Source organism: Gymnoscopelus braueri (genome assembly GCF_963280865.1).
Source record: "Gymnoscopelus braueri genome assembly, chromosome: 19".
Taxonomy (NCBI): Eukaryota; Metazoa; Chordata; class Actinopteri; order Myctophiformes; family Myctophidae; genus Gymnoscopelus; species Gymnoscopelus braueri.
The window spans coordinates 18,715,466-18,731,844 of NC_137621.1; the positions used below are offsets into that span (position 1 = coordinate 18,715,466).

Genomic DNA, 16,379 nt, shown 5'->3' on the forward strand with positions numbered 1-16,379 from the left:
AACCCTGGACACACAGACAGACCCTCTTCTAGATGCTTCGCCCCATACGAGCCATGCCATGAAAAAATATTCTTTCGTTGTTGCCACCAGACAACGTCATGGCTCGTTAAACACTTTCTACTGTGTTTACCCAGGGGCGGGGAAGTACCTGGCAGTAGCGTCAGCTGACAGCTTTGTGGACATTTACAACGTGATGAGCAGCAAAAGAGTTGGGGTGTGCAAGGGATCCCTTAACTATATTACCCACCTGGACTGGGACAAGAGAGGTAAGCAGGCTCACTCTATTACCATGCTGCTCATTAATGGACCCCTCTGGAAAGCACACTGTGACATGTTACTGTATAACTCGTTTTAGAGTGGGTGATTATGAATTGGAAGAATTTCCCCCTGGGAATGTAATTACACACACACTGGGTTCCGCTCTACTTCACAGGAAAACTATTGCAGGTCAACACTGGTGCTAAAGAGCAGTTCTTCTTTGAAGCTCCTCGCGGCAAGAGGCAGACCATCCCAGCAACAGAGGTAAGCGCCGGCAGCAGCAGCAGCAGCAGTGCAGTATCAGCCTTTGCTGTGCCGTGGTTCTGCCACTGTTGGCCTACATTTCCCCCCCAGGATGTGTGTGTGTGTGTGTGTGTGTGTGTGGGGGGGGGGGGGGGGACTCAGGGAAGGGCACTGAAGCATTAACACGGCCCACTTTTCACCAGTATTGTTCTAATTATGGCAGTGGAAATAGGATACTGTTTAGGGTTTCTTTTGGTGTGACATTCAGACACCTTGTGAGGCAAGCGGTGCAGGGGAGTGTTAAGGGAAACAAGGGTCAGAGAGGATAGATGCTGTTAAGGTTCGGTGCTGGGTCATGTTCCTTTAGTCCTACTTGGCTCACCGCTCCCCTCCCCCCGCCGCCTCGTCCTGACACGATGTACTCGACCTCTTTGTCATTTCTCCATCGTTTTCTCTCCCTCTCCCCTCCCCCTTCTTACATCCCCGTTCAGGTGGAAAAGATAGACTGGTGCACATGGACCTGTGTCCTGGGACCGTCCGTTGAGGGCATCTGGCCTGTGGTCAGCGAGGTCACTGAGGTTTCTGCCGCTTGCCTTAGCAATGACAGAAAGGTCTTAGCAACGGGAGATGACCTGGGATATGTCAAGCTTTTCAGATACCCTGTCAAGGTAAGACAAGTTGACCACTTCGAGCGTCCGGTTGGTGCAGGGGTAAAGGTCCTCTGCACCGGCCGAAGTTCCTATACCCACTATTTGGGGATTTAGCATGGCGCAAGGGGCGTTCCCGTGCAAAAGTTGCCATCTTCGGACACCAGCCTTATCCCTAAAACACCTGCGCTACCCGTTACATTATGCATAGGTGTGGTTCGGGCGTTACAATAATAAAACCAATCACCATGCCAGATGCCATTGCCTTTAAGAGAAGACTGCGCAAGCCATTATCCCCAATGCAATCTTACGCTCTGTCCTTCTCTGCCCATGGAAGAGCGACGTTGCCTTGGAATAAATATATATTTGATTCACAGAATTATCACTCACACATTGCTGGTTATAGAGAACTTTAAATTACAGCAATCTGCTTGTGTTCTGGATTAATTCAACAAAATGGTCTGGTGTGGTTATAGCAAACGCAGATCAAACAACATTGTATTAGTCTTTGATAAGCTTACAGTAACTGGCAACTGCTGATAAAAACACCATTTATTGACACAAGGAATTAACAGTCACACTTTTGTGGATTACAGTAAAATTGTAATGACAATCACATTCACAAACACTTAATTCCGAACTCTGAACTCTGCAGCCGCACTGAGGCACCGATAAAGTTGGACACCATACACCCAACGTTTGCGTCATACGCTCTAGCCTTTGATTGTCTTTCAATAAAACCATATTTGATAGACATAAGTATCACCTACATGTTACTGATTATAGAGAATGTCATATTATTGTAATCCATTCATTATTTCCTGTGCAATGGCTGTGTAATTTGGAGAGCATGGCATCGCGTGCAGCTCAAATTGTCTTCTTTGAATAGACTATCATCTTATATAAACACAATTGACACAAGGAATTGACACTCTCACTTCTGCTGATTGTAGGAAAATTATAATCACACACAGAGATTCGTTGAGAATTAGGAGAGAGGGAGACCTCGAATGTTAAGCAAGATAGCAACTTTAGGGAAAGCGCAACAACATGCCCACAGGCACACCTCCAGGCGCAAATAACAGAGTCGGCATAATAAATGGCGGCTTATAGCGGCCGTAAGGTACCGTTTAGGGACAGTGCCAGATCCCTTGTGCACAGGTAGCAGGTAGTGCGAACAGGTAAGGCACTGGCAAAGATAGGGCCCTAGGGGTTTGAATCCTCTATGGTGCCACCGGCTTGGCTGGGCACTCCAATGAACACAATTGGCTGTGTTCGCAGGTGGGAAGCTGGTTGGGGAGTCACACTTTTGTAGCGACACCTACAGGTTGGTTCCGGGCACCTGTTCAGCAGGGAGTGGAGCTGAGGAGGATTCCTCTGCACGCATTATGTGCAACTGGTGGAACTCCACACTGTCTGGTGAAAAGAAGCAGCCGGCGACATCATGCGTATCGGAGGAGACACATGGTTGTCTACACCCTCCCCAAGACCAAACAGTATAGGTTAGCAGTGATGGGGACTATACACATGGGGCGAAATTGGCTAAACTAAATTGGGAGAAAAAATAAGAAAGAAATCGACCGCTTGTACCCTGCGTGGTTATCAGTGTTTTACTGTCTGATGGAGATTCTCATCTGATTTGTGAATCTCATGGCTCAGGGCAAGAGTGTTTTAAGATTTATGCTAATGTTATGTTAATGCTGCTGCGTCACAAGTGACGCCAATGTCACACATGTTATAGTAAATAAAACATTCTTTATCTCCAGGGAAAATATGCAAAGTTCAAACGCTACGTTGCCCACAGCACACATGTGACCAATGTGCGATGGACCCACGATGATAGCCTCTTGGTGACGGCAGGCGGGGGTGATACCTGCCTCATGATTTGGGCCCATGAACCAGAGGGCCACCGGGAGATTCGACAGTGTGACAGCGAAGAGTCCGACATTGAGAGCGAGGATGATGGTGGTAAGAGAGTTCTTCTTCTTAAGGTTGTGGCTTCTGAACTGGCAGTATATCATACCCCCGATGAATTGCATGAACAGAAATGTCAGGCTTTAGGTTAGAGATGGTTCCGTTTTGTTTAACTAAGTGCTTCTCAATCTTTATGGCTGATGACCCCTATAAGATATTGGCAAATAAGTCTCGCAACCCCACTCACCGATCCAACAGCATGCATGCTCTATATGTATATGTACTCACCATTATCTCTCCCACCATTCATCAGGTTATGACAGTGATGTGACGAGGGAGAATGAGATCAATTACACCATCAAGGCCTTATCCACCAATGCACGACCCATGACAGGGGTCAAACCCCACCTACAGCTGAAGGAGCCCTCTGTGGATGAAAGGTAACCGGTAATGGAATCAGTCATTCCAAGGCCCAGACCAGTGGGTACCTCATACGCGATCATAGAACTCGAATTTGGGGTATAATGTATCGGTTACCATGTACTGTACACTGTACATGGCTTCTGCATCAAAATGACACCAAACCACTGCCTCAGTCAACAGATCTTTTATATTTTTCTGCATTTACTTTCAATTCCTTCCCTGTCTCTTGGAAATAATTTGGTATTTTCAACTCTTCTTCTCTCTTTAATGGCTGTTCAACTGTCACTGTCCTGCTCTCTTCTTTAACACAACTTGAAGGCAGGGGGTGGTCAGGTAAGATCCTATGTTTACATCTCCTTATTGAGCAAAAATGATGAAAGCACAGGGTGTGGTTCAAAGTCATGGCAAATGAGGCAAATTAACCTATGGTGCTGGAGCTTTGAAAAGTACCAGCTCTCACATATTGCTATTTAATGTTTTGTGTGAAGCACTTTGAATTGCCTTGTTGTTGCTATACAAATCAAATGGCCTTGCCTTGCCTTACCTCACCAGACAGGTGAAAATAAACTTGAAGTAAACAAGGACAACCTAGAGGTGTGCATGTTTGAACCGCAAAATGCCAAATTTGAGTGCTATTTCACATCATTATCTTATGTCATCTATAACGCAAGATGTGAAATGGTTGAGGCAATCTTTCAAATGAAATCACTCTCATCCTTCTATGATTAATTGTTCAGATTGAAGGTTTGACAGTGTGTTAACAATTGACTCAATATGTCAGTTATTGAGTTACATATTTAAAATATGAAAATCCATGGCTCTGTGTTGCGATTTGACGATGATAACAGCATATTGAGTCATTGCAGACAGAGTTCAAAATACATAAACAGACAGTGACACTGTTGTACTGCAGCGTATAAATTAGGCTTCAGAAATACCCAAATAGCAGATAGAGACGGATACAGTACATAATATGTAATTACACAATTACATATAATTATATCATAATAATAATGACAAATTCTGCTTTAGTGCAACAAGTATTCATTTGCCATGTACTGGAAGGTTTTGAAGGGGCATAATTCCCAAACATTAGCTTTTCCCAGGGTGGATGTTTTCTGTTATTCTGAGTTACGGGGTGGTCAGTGACAGACGCTCTGTGCTTTGGGCGTTATTGATTGGCTTTGGACTGTGGTGAGAGCATCCACACACCAACAGGGCAGTGGTTGTCATAGAGATGGCCAGTGGTTGTTATGGTTACACCGTGGAGCTGACTGATATATTTTATGTTCAGTGGCTGTGTGTTGTGTTATACTGTGTTGGTGGGCCCTGCCAGAACCCTTGAAAAGCCTTATATACTTTGTTGACCGGGGTATGGTCTGTACTTGGCCCCCTTCTTTTCCCCTCTACACCAGTGGTTCTCAAAGTGGGGTCCAGGGACCCCCCAGGGTTACTTGAGGGGGTTCCAACCCCATACAGGTCTGTAACTCTTGAGATTGTGAAAATTGAAGCAAATGGACCCGCAAGGGTAAGGATCCATTTGTACACTCTCAGAGTTATCGGGATCCTTGAATTAAAAAAGTTTGAGAACCACTGCTCTACACCAAATCTCTTCGCTGAAAATAGCCATTCTACAAGCTCTGCGCTAGCAGATCGTGATGCATTTTGAGCTTGTAGATTTGCTATTTTCACCGAATGTTAGCCTATTTTCATCGAATGTTCACCTATTATGACATGTCTTGAATATGGACCTAAATTTAATGTGGTTAAATGCTAATACCTGCTATCTCTTTGTTAATGCTGTCGTTAAGAGGGTCCAGGTAAGCTCGGTATTGTGTTGTGAGTTTTGGGTGTGTTCTAATCCAGTGGTTCTCAAAGTGGGATCCTGGGATCCCCAGGGGTCCTTGAGGGGGTTCCAGGGGGTCCCCAGCAAAATGTGTTAATATAAAATAAAAATCAGTTTAACAATTTTAACAACGTTTTATATGTAGGCTATATTTGAAAATAGCCAATCTACAAGCTCACACTGCTTTGTGTTGAGAGCTTGTAGATCTGCTATTTTCGAGACATTTTTAGATATCTTTAGAAAGTGTTTGATAATTCAATGTGATTATTGTACTTTTATATTTTATTGGTTGCACTAAGGAGCTTTTTTATGCACCTGAGCATTTGTATTTAATGCTGAATCCTGCTGTGAAAAACCCAATAAACAAAGTTAAAAAAAAAATTAAAAAAAATTAAGTGTTTGAGAACCACTGTCCTAATCTACAGTAGATAGTCTCTTGGTATATTTCATTCAAAAACATTTGATCAGGTCTCTGCCAAATTAAATCCTCCCCCATGTCCCTGAATAGACGTACTCTTACTTAAAAGGCTGTAACAGTTTACACACATATTCTTTCCATTATTAGTTGTTCTCCGGTTACTGCTCGTTTAAATGCACATTTGCCTGGCCTCTGTTTTTAAAACCCTAGTGTAGTTGTATGTCTTCATTCATCCACCATTTAGATATCTTCCATCTTGCCCACTGTACAATGGTTTGTAAATCCAATAAACATTTGAACTATTATGCTACACAGTCACTACACACTAAACACTAAACAATTAACACTCAGGGTTTTGGTGTGTACTTGAGTTCTACCACTGTGGCAGTATGTCTTACCCCATCTGTCTGTTGCAGGCCTCCTGTCAGTAGAGCCCTACCACAACCAGAAAAACTACAGACTAACAATGTTGGAAAGAAGAAGAGGCCAATTGAGGTGAGATAGATGTAGACCTTTTCTCAAATCAGATACAAATGTGTCAGTATCACGTTGTGAGATTGTAGATCTGCTATTTTTGGTGTGAGACACAGCGCGCATTCCGCGCAACCCAGGCTTGACATATCACAATCCAGCCAGTGTGTCCCTCAGAAGGGAAAAGGCAGGTTATAAGACACATCCAGTTGAAATGTCCAGGTGCAGGACAAATAAAAATGAACATGAGATCAAAAGAGACTGAGACTGCTCATTGTTTATTGGAGTTTCAACGTTTCAATCATTACAGATCTTCTTCAGGAAATGAAAAAACTAAACAAAACAAAAAAACGATTATAATCAGAATCACAATAGTTTTTTATTGCCAGGTATTTGGTGAGGTTGGTGCGATACAAGCAAATGTATAGAAATATTTTCAATTATTTACAGCACAACTATTTATTCAAATCCCCCCACAGGTATGGACTAGTAGATATGCACTTTGTTGTATTGAGTACACATCATGTACTTACTCACACACACACACACAGAGGGCAGCAGTATTTACAATCATATTGTAGAACATTATACATCTGACGTCTGTCTATTTATTTCTGTACTGTCCTGTGGTCTGTGAGGGGCATCAGCAGGAGGGGAGGGGGGTCACAATTCCAGAGATATCGTGTATGTTTAGTGTGCATTCGCAAACGTAATAATTTCATCTGAAGACGGTGTGTTCTCATACACTCTCCAGACCACCTCCTCAGGGACTCTGATGATGCTGTAATTGAATAACGAACGTTGGCATTTGGCTAAAAGAATCCCTGTTGTCATGGAGTCGACCTTTCCTTGACTTTTTGCTGCTCCCCTCCCCCCTCCCCTCCCCTCTCCCTCCCACAGGACCTGGTGCTGGATCTGGTGTTCGGTTACCGTGGCAATGACTGCCGCAATAACGTCCACTATCTGAACGATGGGGCAGATATCATCTACCATACAGCCTCGGTGGGCATCGTCCTCAACTTAACCACCTGTGAGTGACATATACTGTTAGAGCAGTGCTTCTCCAACTTTTTCACGTCCCTAAGGCCCTAACATTTATAGGTATTTAGCCGCGGACCCCCATCGGAGAATGGTTTCTGGGTTTTCTTCCCCGCGACTTTTTTGAAAATAGCAGATCTATTAGCTCTCAGCGCGTAGATCTGCTATTTTCAAACAGACAAAGTATAAAATGGGGTTAAAGATGTTACATTTTTATATTAGCTAATTTTGCTGGGGACCCCCTGGAACCCCATCAAGGGCCCCTGGGGATCCCCAGACCCCATTTTAATAACCACTGCTGTAGAGGACGAGCTGCTAGATCGAGGATGCAGAAGTGTTACATAGCCTTAATAGAAATTCCTAATTTTACCTAATGCGCGTTTGTGTGTGTTTATGTGTGGCTGTCTTTTCTTATTCTTACAGCTTGCCAAAGTTTCTATGTAGAACATAGCGATGACATTCTGTGCCTAACAATCAATCAACACCCCAAATTCCCCAACGTGGTGGCGACTGGCCAAGTAGGTATGTCTGTGAGGAGTTGACCTCACGTGTCACAAGCCATTATTTTTCTTCCCTATACTGCATGTTGTGTTGTACACTGTGTTCAAAAGGGATTACTGTACATGACAGTGAACCCGACCACCAACCCCCACTCTGATCTGATCTGTGCTCCAAAGCAACTAACCTGCATAATCGGCATCTCTACACGGTTGAATTATGGAGGGATTGGCATTCACGCTGCAGGCTTTGTTATACACTGGCACTTTCTAAAAGACGCAAGCTTTAAAAGAGCTATAGGGCTACAACTATCAATGATTTTTTTAGTGATTATTCTATTGATTACTTTGTTGATTAATCTAATGATCGAGAAGTGCGTTTATTTTTTATGTTTTGTAGAAATCTACATCAACAAAAATCAAATTGATTTTGTTATACTTTGTCGTCCAACAGTGTCGCACAATAGTGTCGCTTGAAAATGTCACACAAAAATCTATTAGCTCACAACACGTTGCATCATGACACGTTGTGAGCTTACTGTACTTTACAATAAATAAAAGCAGCAAATATACTGTTTGTCTTCCTTCCATCACTCTCTTTTTCCTATTTTTTTTCTCTTCAGGTGATAGTGGTGATATGTCAGGTAAGGAACTTTCTGAAAGATGGAAATGCATTGTTTCATTATCATAGTATTTTAACAATGACTAGTGTACTACAGTTTGTAGTCCAGAAACACATAAGTGACTTTGCAAAGGTTCCCTCATCACCTTTCAAGTGCTTTTTACCAAAGGGTAAATTCTGACTTTATACAATATTTAAGCATTCAGAATTATTTCCTACAATTGCAAGGAAAAAACAACAACCTCAGGAGTCTTAGATATTAAGTCGCAATTGCAAGAAACAAAAAAACATGTGGAATTTGGAAGAAATGGGCTTATGCGCTATGGAGAGGATAATATAAATGAGTTTGGACTTAAAAGATACTTTTGAAACACTGCCACCTAGTGGTTCTTTGGTGTTAGGCTAGGGCTCTACCTAAGTAAAATAGATTTTTCTACTGAACTTCCATTGCATGGCCCGATCTACACATATGGTAAAATATAAGGAAAAGATTTTCTATATTATAACCTTTCGATAATTTGATGTAAATAGAGTATTTTTTTTACTTGAAATGCAGTGTAGCCTACTGTGTACAGATGACAAAGAAATATTCTTAATTGAGAGCACTCATTACTCGCGTAACTAAAATTATCAAAATGAATTGTTAAAAAGAATTATCAAATGAATTGGAGTAGTAGTAGTCGAAGCAGTAATAAACTTTATTTATAAGGTGCTTAACGAAACAGGGTTACAAAGTGCTTTACAAAAACAAGATAAAATACAGCAAGATAGCAATAAGGAAATAAAGAAATGAAATTAATGTCAATAAATAAAAAAAACTATCAATTGAAAGAAGTTAAAACACATAAAAAGGTATACAAGGTTAAAGACATGGATAAAAAAGAAAATAAACACAAATTGGGCACAAAGTTTCAGCCTGATCAGAGCCCCATTGACTTACATTGTAAAATTAAAGTCAGTCAATTTTCAAAAAGTATAAAACTCAAAGTCAATGTGCACAGGATATTTGGTGCTGATTGGTCCAGCGGTGTGCAAAATTAGCTCCAGAACACAGACAGACAACCACATAGACCAACACCAACCCTAGCCCGAGCCATGTTGTAAAAACACCTTGACGTAAATGTATATTTTCAGAAGTGATTTAAAGACTGACACTGATTTGTACCGAACATCTAATGATCACTATAAAATGTTATCAAAGTTCAATCACATTCATAAAGGATGACTACTGCACCATAAAGTGTGATTTTAAGTTCATACTTATATCATGACGGTGTCACTTGAAGATTAATTAATGAGCCAATTAATGAGCCATGTTGTAAAAACACCTTGACGTAAATGTATATTTTCAGAAGTGATTTAAAGACTGACACTGATTTGTACCGAACATCTAATGATCACTATAAAATGTTATCAAAGTTCAATCACATTCATAAAGGATGACTACTGCACCATAAAGTGTGATTTTAAGTTCATACTTATATCATGACGGTGTCACTTGAAGATTAATTAATGTCGGCAAGTGACGCCATTATGGAAGGAGTAGTTCAAGTTTCTTTCTGTCCTGTCTCTCTCAGCTACGTCTCCTTCCATTCATGTGTGGGATGCCATGAGTAAACAGACGCTGTCGGTGCTGCGCTGTTCTCACTCCAGCGGGGTGTGCGCCGTCAGTTTCAGTGCCACAGGGAAACTCCTGCTGTCCATTGGCCTGGACCCAGAACACACACTCACCATCTGGAAGTGGCAGGAAGGTAAGGACGGGTCTGCTCAAATGGACTGTGAACACTTTGTCTTGTCCTTCACTTTTCAAGATGCTTTGTGGCGCTCCGGTTAATTACTTCCCCGAAAGTGTCCATGGATCAATACCCTGACGTGCCTTAAGCCCTTAGTTGAATGACTAACCTTGCACTCTGACCCCTTTGGTCCAATCCTGTATAGATAACTCACTGTTTGTAATCTGGCGACTGGTTATTCAAGATTCTGTGTAAAAATTCAACTAATTCTCTCTGTTCGATACAAATATGAGCATATATGGGCATATGTGTGTACAGTATGTGTAACAATAAGAATGATTCATTTATGCAGATACATCTTAACAATAAATGCTCTGTACGTACGTACATCTGTAGTTCACGTAACTCGAGAACCGATTCAATGGTGCTGAGATGAGACAAATGTTTAAACAAAATCTAAACAAAATTAAAAAAATGAAATAATAAACAAGATGTAAAAAATATATATATATATATTTAAATTGTCCAATGACTCAGAGACCCCATAAATACAGTATGTGATATTATGTTCATTTCTAACTCTTTTGTCAATCAAGGTGCCAAAGTGGCCAGCCGGAGGGGTCACACTCAACGGATATTTGTGGCTGAGTTTCGGCCAGACTCGGACACACATTTTGTGTCTGTGGGGATCAAACACGTGCGCTTCTGGACGCTAGCTGGTCGGGCGCTGCTCAGCAAGAAAGGTGTGCTCAGCACCATCGAGGATGCCCGCATGCAGACCATGCTCTCCGTGGCATTTGGAGCTGTAAGTCCATTTCTATCATTAAAAACCTGACGTGCAATGCTTTATAAGATGTATTAATAATACTAGAAACACTGCATATGAACCATGCCTCTTGTAATTCATGTTTTTAGCATTCTTAGCGTGTATTTGTAAAAAGAAAAAAAAATATTTTTTACTATTGTGTGATTAATCCTAAATTAAGTTATTGTTAAATACCGTATAATCTTGCATATTAATACATTTACAGTATTCCACAAATACCATATCATCATGTATACATTGTTCATATGAAATGCGAATGTGAATGTGCTTGCTCTGCTGCTCTATTAGGCCACTAGATTAGTGCAGGTTTGTTTTCTTTTCAGAATAACTTGACGTTTACAGGTACCATTAGTGGAGATGTGTGTGTGTGGAAGGAACACATTCTAGTAAGAATAGTGGCCAAGGCTCATACAGGGCCTGTGTTCACCATGTACACCACACTGAGAGATGGCCTCATTGTCACCGGGGGCAAGGAAAGGCCGTGAGTACTGCTCCGTTTTGTATTGAATTGAATTGAATTATGTTCTGCGTGTCTTGGTGTATAATCATTATTATTATTATAGTATCACGATATAAGATAATGTGGTTTTGGTGTTTATTGATCCACACTGCAGGTCTAAGGAGGGAGGAGCTCTGAAGCTCTGGGATCAGGAGTTGAAGCGATGCAGGGCCTTTCGATTAGAGACCGGACAGGTCATTGACTGTGTTCGCTCCGTGTGCAGGGGAAAGGTACAGTACATTACACAGATATGCACCTACTATGGCTGTAAATGTTATTACACTTATAAAAGGCTACATCTTCACTCATCAATGCTCAGAGTTTTTTCATGTTTTTCCCACTGATCCAGGGTAAGATCTTAGTGGGAACCAGGAACGCAGAGATCATTGAGGTTGGGGAGAAGAACGCAGCATGCAACATCCTGGTAAATGGACACATGGATGGGCCTATCTGGGGCGTATGCGCCCATCCCTCCAGAGATGTGTTCCTGTCTGCTGCAGAGGACGGAACTGTGCGCCTCTGGGACATTCCAGAAAAGGTCAGCACACGATATTCAGTAATATTGATATTTCAAAGCTTGTCCTGACTGTACTACTGTATCTGTACAACTCAATTACACAATGATCTTGCCTTGTGGAAGTACAGAAGATGCTCAATAAGGTGAACCTGGGCCATCCGGCACGTGCCGTCAACTACAGCCCCGAGGGGGACATGGTGGCCATCGGCATGAAGAACGGAGAGTTCATCATCCTTCTGGTGGCCTCGCTCAAAATCTGGGGTAAAAAGAGAGACCGCCGCTCCCCCATCCAGGATATCAGGTCAGAGACTTGTAAATCTCGTTGAGAAAAGTTAGCCCTGCACCCTCCACAGAGCAAGTCTTTGAAAATCGCTTTTTTTTTTACATACAGGTTCAGCCCAGATTCACGGTACCTGGCCGTAGCTTCTACAGAGAGTGCAGTTGACTTTTATGATCTGACGCTTGGACCACAGCTCAACCGTATCAACTGCTGCAGGGATATCCCCAGCTTTGTCATGCAGATGGACTTCTCTGCAGACAGCACCCACGTCCAGGTACAGTACACCCCCAGAGAGATAATAATCACTTCGATTTGGGAGATCACGTCTCGGTCTGGCGTTGTGTTTCAGCCTGTGTGCGCTTACATCTTCTAATGTCCCGAACAGATATCGACAGGCGCTTATAAACGGCTAGTTTACGAGGTACCATCTGGGAGGCAGGTGACAGAGCAGTCCCATATTGATAGGATTACCTGGGCCACATGGACAAGGTGAGAATGCTGTGTTGACACATAGGTAAATGCACATTGTAAATATTGCACACTCCAGTGAGAGGACACGCTGAACGTTGTTGTTGTTGTTGTGTCTGTTCAGTGTCCTTGGAGACGAGGTTATAGGGGTCTGGTCCCGAAACACGGACAAAGCAGACGTCACATGCGCCTGTGTGTCTCACTCAGGCCTCAACATTGTCACAGGGGATGACTTTGGAATGGTAAAGCTGTTTGACTTCCCATGCCCAGAAAAGTTTGTAAGTATCTTATTATAATAGCATTTCCTTTGCTACTAATTCCATTGATATATAAAAGAACAGTATTATTAGGATTAAGGATTTTACATGAGATAAAACAATGACATACATGGGAGGTCTAAATGACAATATGCCACATTTAAAATTAATCCCTTGCAAAGCTACATTGTGTAAGCTTTTGTATCCATGTAAATATTGATTATCACCCGGGTATTCATCATTAGACAAACTGATCCAACCAAGGACAGGCATATCATCCTGTGCCAATACACAGTACCAGAGGTTTGATACAAGAGCAAGGCTGAATGCCGGGGTAATAATTTGTTTATCACATACCCATAACCTAATTTATTTACAAAGACAATAAAATAGCAGTGAGGATTGTGGGGAGAGAGTTGACATAGAACACGGAAGTTGGGTTGCTGGCAGGCCTCACCTTATGTTGGACAGTCACTCTGTGAACATCAATGTTAATATGACTGCACTACCCAAAAGCACGATATACTGTAGATTCACTGTTAGCCAATAACAAATGACCATCAATGCATGCATTTAATAGCCATATATGCCCAGGCCAATAGATTAACATCACTGTCAACGAGGAACTGCCCCCGGCGAACAAAATGGTACAGTCACGCTGGGATTCCCTGACAGTGTGGTGAGGGTTGAGAGTTGGCACGGAAGGTGTGTTACTCGTGTGCCTGAAGGTTGCTATTTTCTGTTCAGAGCTTTGGATCCTTTGTGCCTGGATAAACTCCAGTGTTTCCTTAGCCATGAATTCTACCAAACCGGATGGCGGTGGCTCAGGAAGTAGAAAGAGACGCTTAGACACTATACCCCTGGGTTAGTGTCAAGTGTCCTTGAGCAAGATGCTTAACCCTTAATTGCTCCCGATGAACAGTTTGTTGTCCTGCATGGTTGCCTCCGCAAACGGTGTGTGAATGGGTGAAGGTAATCCACACTGTAAAGTAGTGCTTTGGATAAAGGCACTAAATAAATGCCCCATTTACTGGTCAAACCATCCACAGCAACCTGGTTTGGTGGCTGAGTTTTGTCCATGTTTAACATAGTATGTTCCTCAGCAGGGAGGCCGTTCATAGCAGTGCCAGTTCAGTGCAGGCACTTTGGCTGTGTTGATCAGGCAGCTGTCATATAACCCCTAGTGAAGATACAGCAACTGATCAATCAGTACAATTCTGTCCCCCTTCCCCTCACCCATGTCAAATAAAGGCTGGGTATGTGATAATATGTGATGTCCTCAATAATCTATTTACAGTGCCACTGACTTGATACGTACATGTTTTGTTTATAATTTAGTTTGAAAAGGGTCACATTGATGACACTTTGATATTTTATCCCTTGTAGGCCAAACACAAGCGCTTTCTGGGTCACTCAGCTCACTTGAATAATATACGCTTCACAAATGGAGATCACTTTGTCATTAGTGCTGGTGGAGACGACAGAAGGTATGATTATCATGGTTATTAGTCATTAAAAAAAACATGAAAAGTTTGAAAGAAGATTCCAAGACCTTGATGTTGCATTTGAAGATGCAATATCTAGGTCTTGGAAATTTTATAGAAATATTTTATTTTGTAGATTTGGAAAAGTTTTTCTGTAGTGGGCGAAGTTCCAGCAACAAACAGTCTGCCTCACGTCCAGTGTTAGATTATACAGTGTACTATTTTGTATTATGTATTACTATTTGTATTTTACTGTATACTTTATAAGTTGCATTGTTTATGACTAGTGCAATGCAGTTTGTCAGAGTACTTGGAGAGAGAGAGAGATACTATAGATAGATGGATAACATGACTGTCAAATGTTAATAAATGTGTCCTTAACTCTCTGCCCTCTCAGCCTGTTTGTCTGGAGATGTGTGCATACACCTCACTGAGCAACGTACCCCAGGAATGCTGCCTCTATGGGTCAAAGTGGCTGCATGGGCTTTTTCCAACATGGCGATGGCAGGAGAGGAGCCTGCAGAATGATGCATGCCTCGGAGGAGAACAACAGACCTGGCAGCTAGGACAGTATATGACAGAGGAAGTTAACTCGACTCACTGCCTCAAAACTAGGTGCATGCACACGTGCAAGCCTCATTTCCACCCTAGCGTAGATCCTGATTGTCATCATTTAAGAAGGGCACGCCGTCGCCGCTCTGCTGGTGGAAATGATCCCACTAACAACATCATATCAAGGATATGAAAAAAAAGAAAACATCCCTCTAATATCTGCAAATGATGTGTGTTTTTTTTTAGTACGAGTGTGTCTGTGTAAATGTCCAAACGGCAATTTTGCCACTTGGTATGAGTTTGTGTTACTGACAATGCCATTTAAAAGAAGAAAATAAATACGTGTAGCAAACTGAATTAGCCTTAATGTACTTTGAGCGTTTAACTGAGGAGGGTTTGGATTTGGTTGATTTTTTTTGTATCGTTACATTTTACTTTTTTGATCATGTACTTATTTCGTTATTTAAATTAATTTTGTACTGATTATTTATACTCCTGTGGCCTTTCTCCTGAATGTAACATCCACAGTTATGTTCTGGATGTCAGCATGCCAAAGCATACTATGCACTGTATTCCTGACCTGGTCACTGTGTTACCCTGATGGTCTGTTTATGGTTTGTTTATGTGATTGTGTTGACTGATTGAACCTCAAACCTCCCTCAGCAGTGTGTTACCATGTGCGTACCCGTACTGTAGCTGTCTTTTAGCTTGTAAAGTAATCCACTGATGACATGTTATGTGTGCATACTTGTTTGAGGATTTGTTTGTGGGCAATGGGGGTGCATGGCTTACCGAAAGACAATCTGTCTAACCAAATTCCTCAGAAAACAAAGGATATAGCAGTAAATTGTCATTTCAATGCACTGTTGCATTTCTCCTTTGGTCACTTTTCAGTGTGCTGCTATGATGTAATATTTTTTCAAGTTACCGTTTTGTGTAATCAGATATATTGCTTTAATGGAATGTTTTATCAGAGGTAAAATATAAAAAGTGCAAAACATTTTGCTCCTTGTATTAAGATAAATGGAAAAATAAATGTTGCTGCATATTTTGATTTACATTACACCAATGTAAATATCATTTGTAGATATTCTTTTTTTGTATATTTTTGTGAGATGTTTCTTAAATTCAACTTTAATAAAAAAAAGGCCACTGAAGTTGTTTTTAAATGTGTGAGATACTAAATGCTGACTTGACGATTCACGCTAAAACTGATCTTTGAATAGTCTATCACCTACTATCAGTGAATGGCAACTGACTGCCCTTTCATAAGTGATGTAATTGTAAAATACTTCATGTTAGTATATTTAATATGATTTAGTGCATCAAAATAAAATGTCACTAAAATGCATGAAATACATTACAATGTACGTACTGTATGTATGG

At 41.5% G+C, this 16,379-nt stretch overlaps 1 protein-coding gene across 2 annotated transcripts in view; it reads left to right on the forward strand.

Moving 5' to 3' along the window:
* The window catches only part of eml5 (EMAP like 5), a 59,419-nt gene extending 43,425 nt beyond the window's left edge, over positions 1 to 15,994 (forward strand). The window contains exons 23-42 of one of the 2 annotated variants that reach the window (XM_080414593.1): positions 135 to 266; positions 434 to 522; positions 993 to 1,169; positions 2,915 to 3,116; positions 3,376 to 3,502; positions 6,166 to 6,244; positions 7,121 to 7,250; positions 7,682 to 7,780; positions 8,379 to 8,399; positions 9,955 to 10,128; positions 10,707 to 10,915; positions 11,260 to 11,417; positions 11,551 to 11,665; positions 11,785 to 11,973; positions 12,081 to 12,253; positions 12,344 to 12,506; positions 12,618 to 12,721; positions 12,825 to 12,978; positions 14,344 to 14,444; positions 14,839 to 15,994. In XM_080414593.1, the coding sequence (XP_080270719.1) occupies positions 135 to 266; positions 434 to 522; positions 993 to 1,169; positions 2,915 to 3,116; positions 3,376 to 3,502; positions 6,166 to 6,244; positions 7,121 to 7,250; positions 7,682 to 7,780; positions 8,379 to 8,399; positions 9,955 to 10,128; positions 10,707 to 10,915; positions 11,260 to 11,417; positions 11,551 to 11,665; positions 11,785 to 11,973; positions 12,081 to 12,253; positions 12,344 to 12,506; positions 12,618 to 12,721; positions 12,825 to 12,978; positions 14,344 to 14,444; positions 14,839 to 14,875 (2,633 nt within the window). In that variant the 3' untranslated portion in view covers positions 14,876 to 15,994. Of the gene's footprint in view, positions 1 to 134; positions 267 to 433; positions 523 to 992; positions 1,170 to 2,914; positions 3,117 to 3,375; positions 3,503 to 6,165; positions 6,245 to 7,120; positions 7,251 to 7,681; positions 7,789 to 8,378; positions 8,400 to 9,941; positions 10,129 to 10,706; positions 10,916 to 11,259; positions 11,418 to 11,550; positions 11,666 to 11,784; positions 11,974 to 12,080; positions 12,254 to 12,343; positions 12,507 to 12,617; positions 12,722 to 12,824; positions 12,979 to 14,343; positions 14,445 to 14,838 lie in introns of both variants that reach the window. The other variant, XM_080414592.1, reaches the window with a different exon arrangement.
* The last annotated feature ends 385 nt before the right edge of the window (positions 15,995 to 16,379 follow it).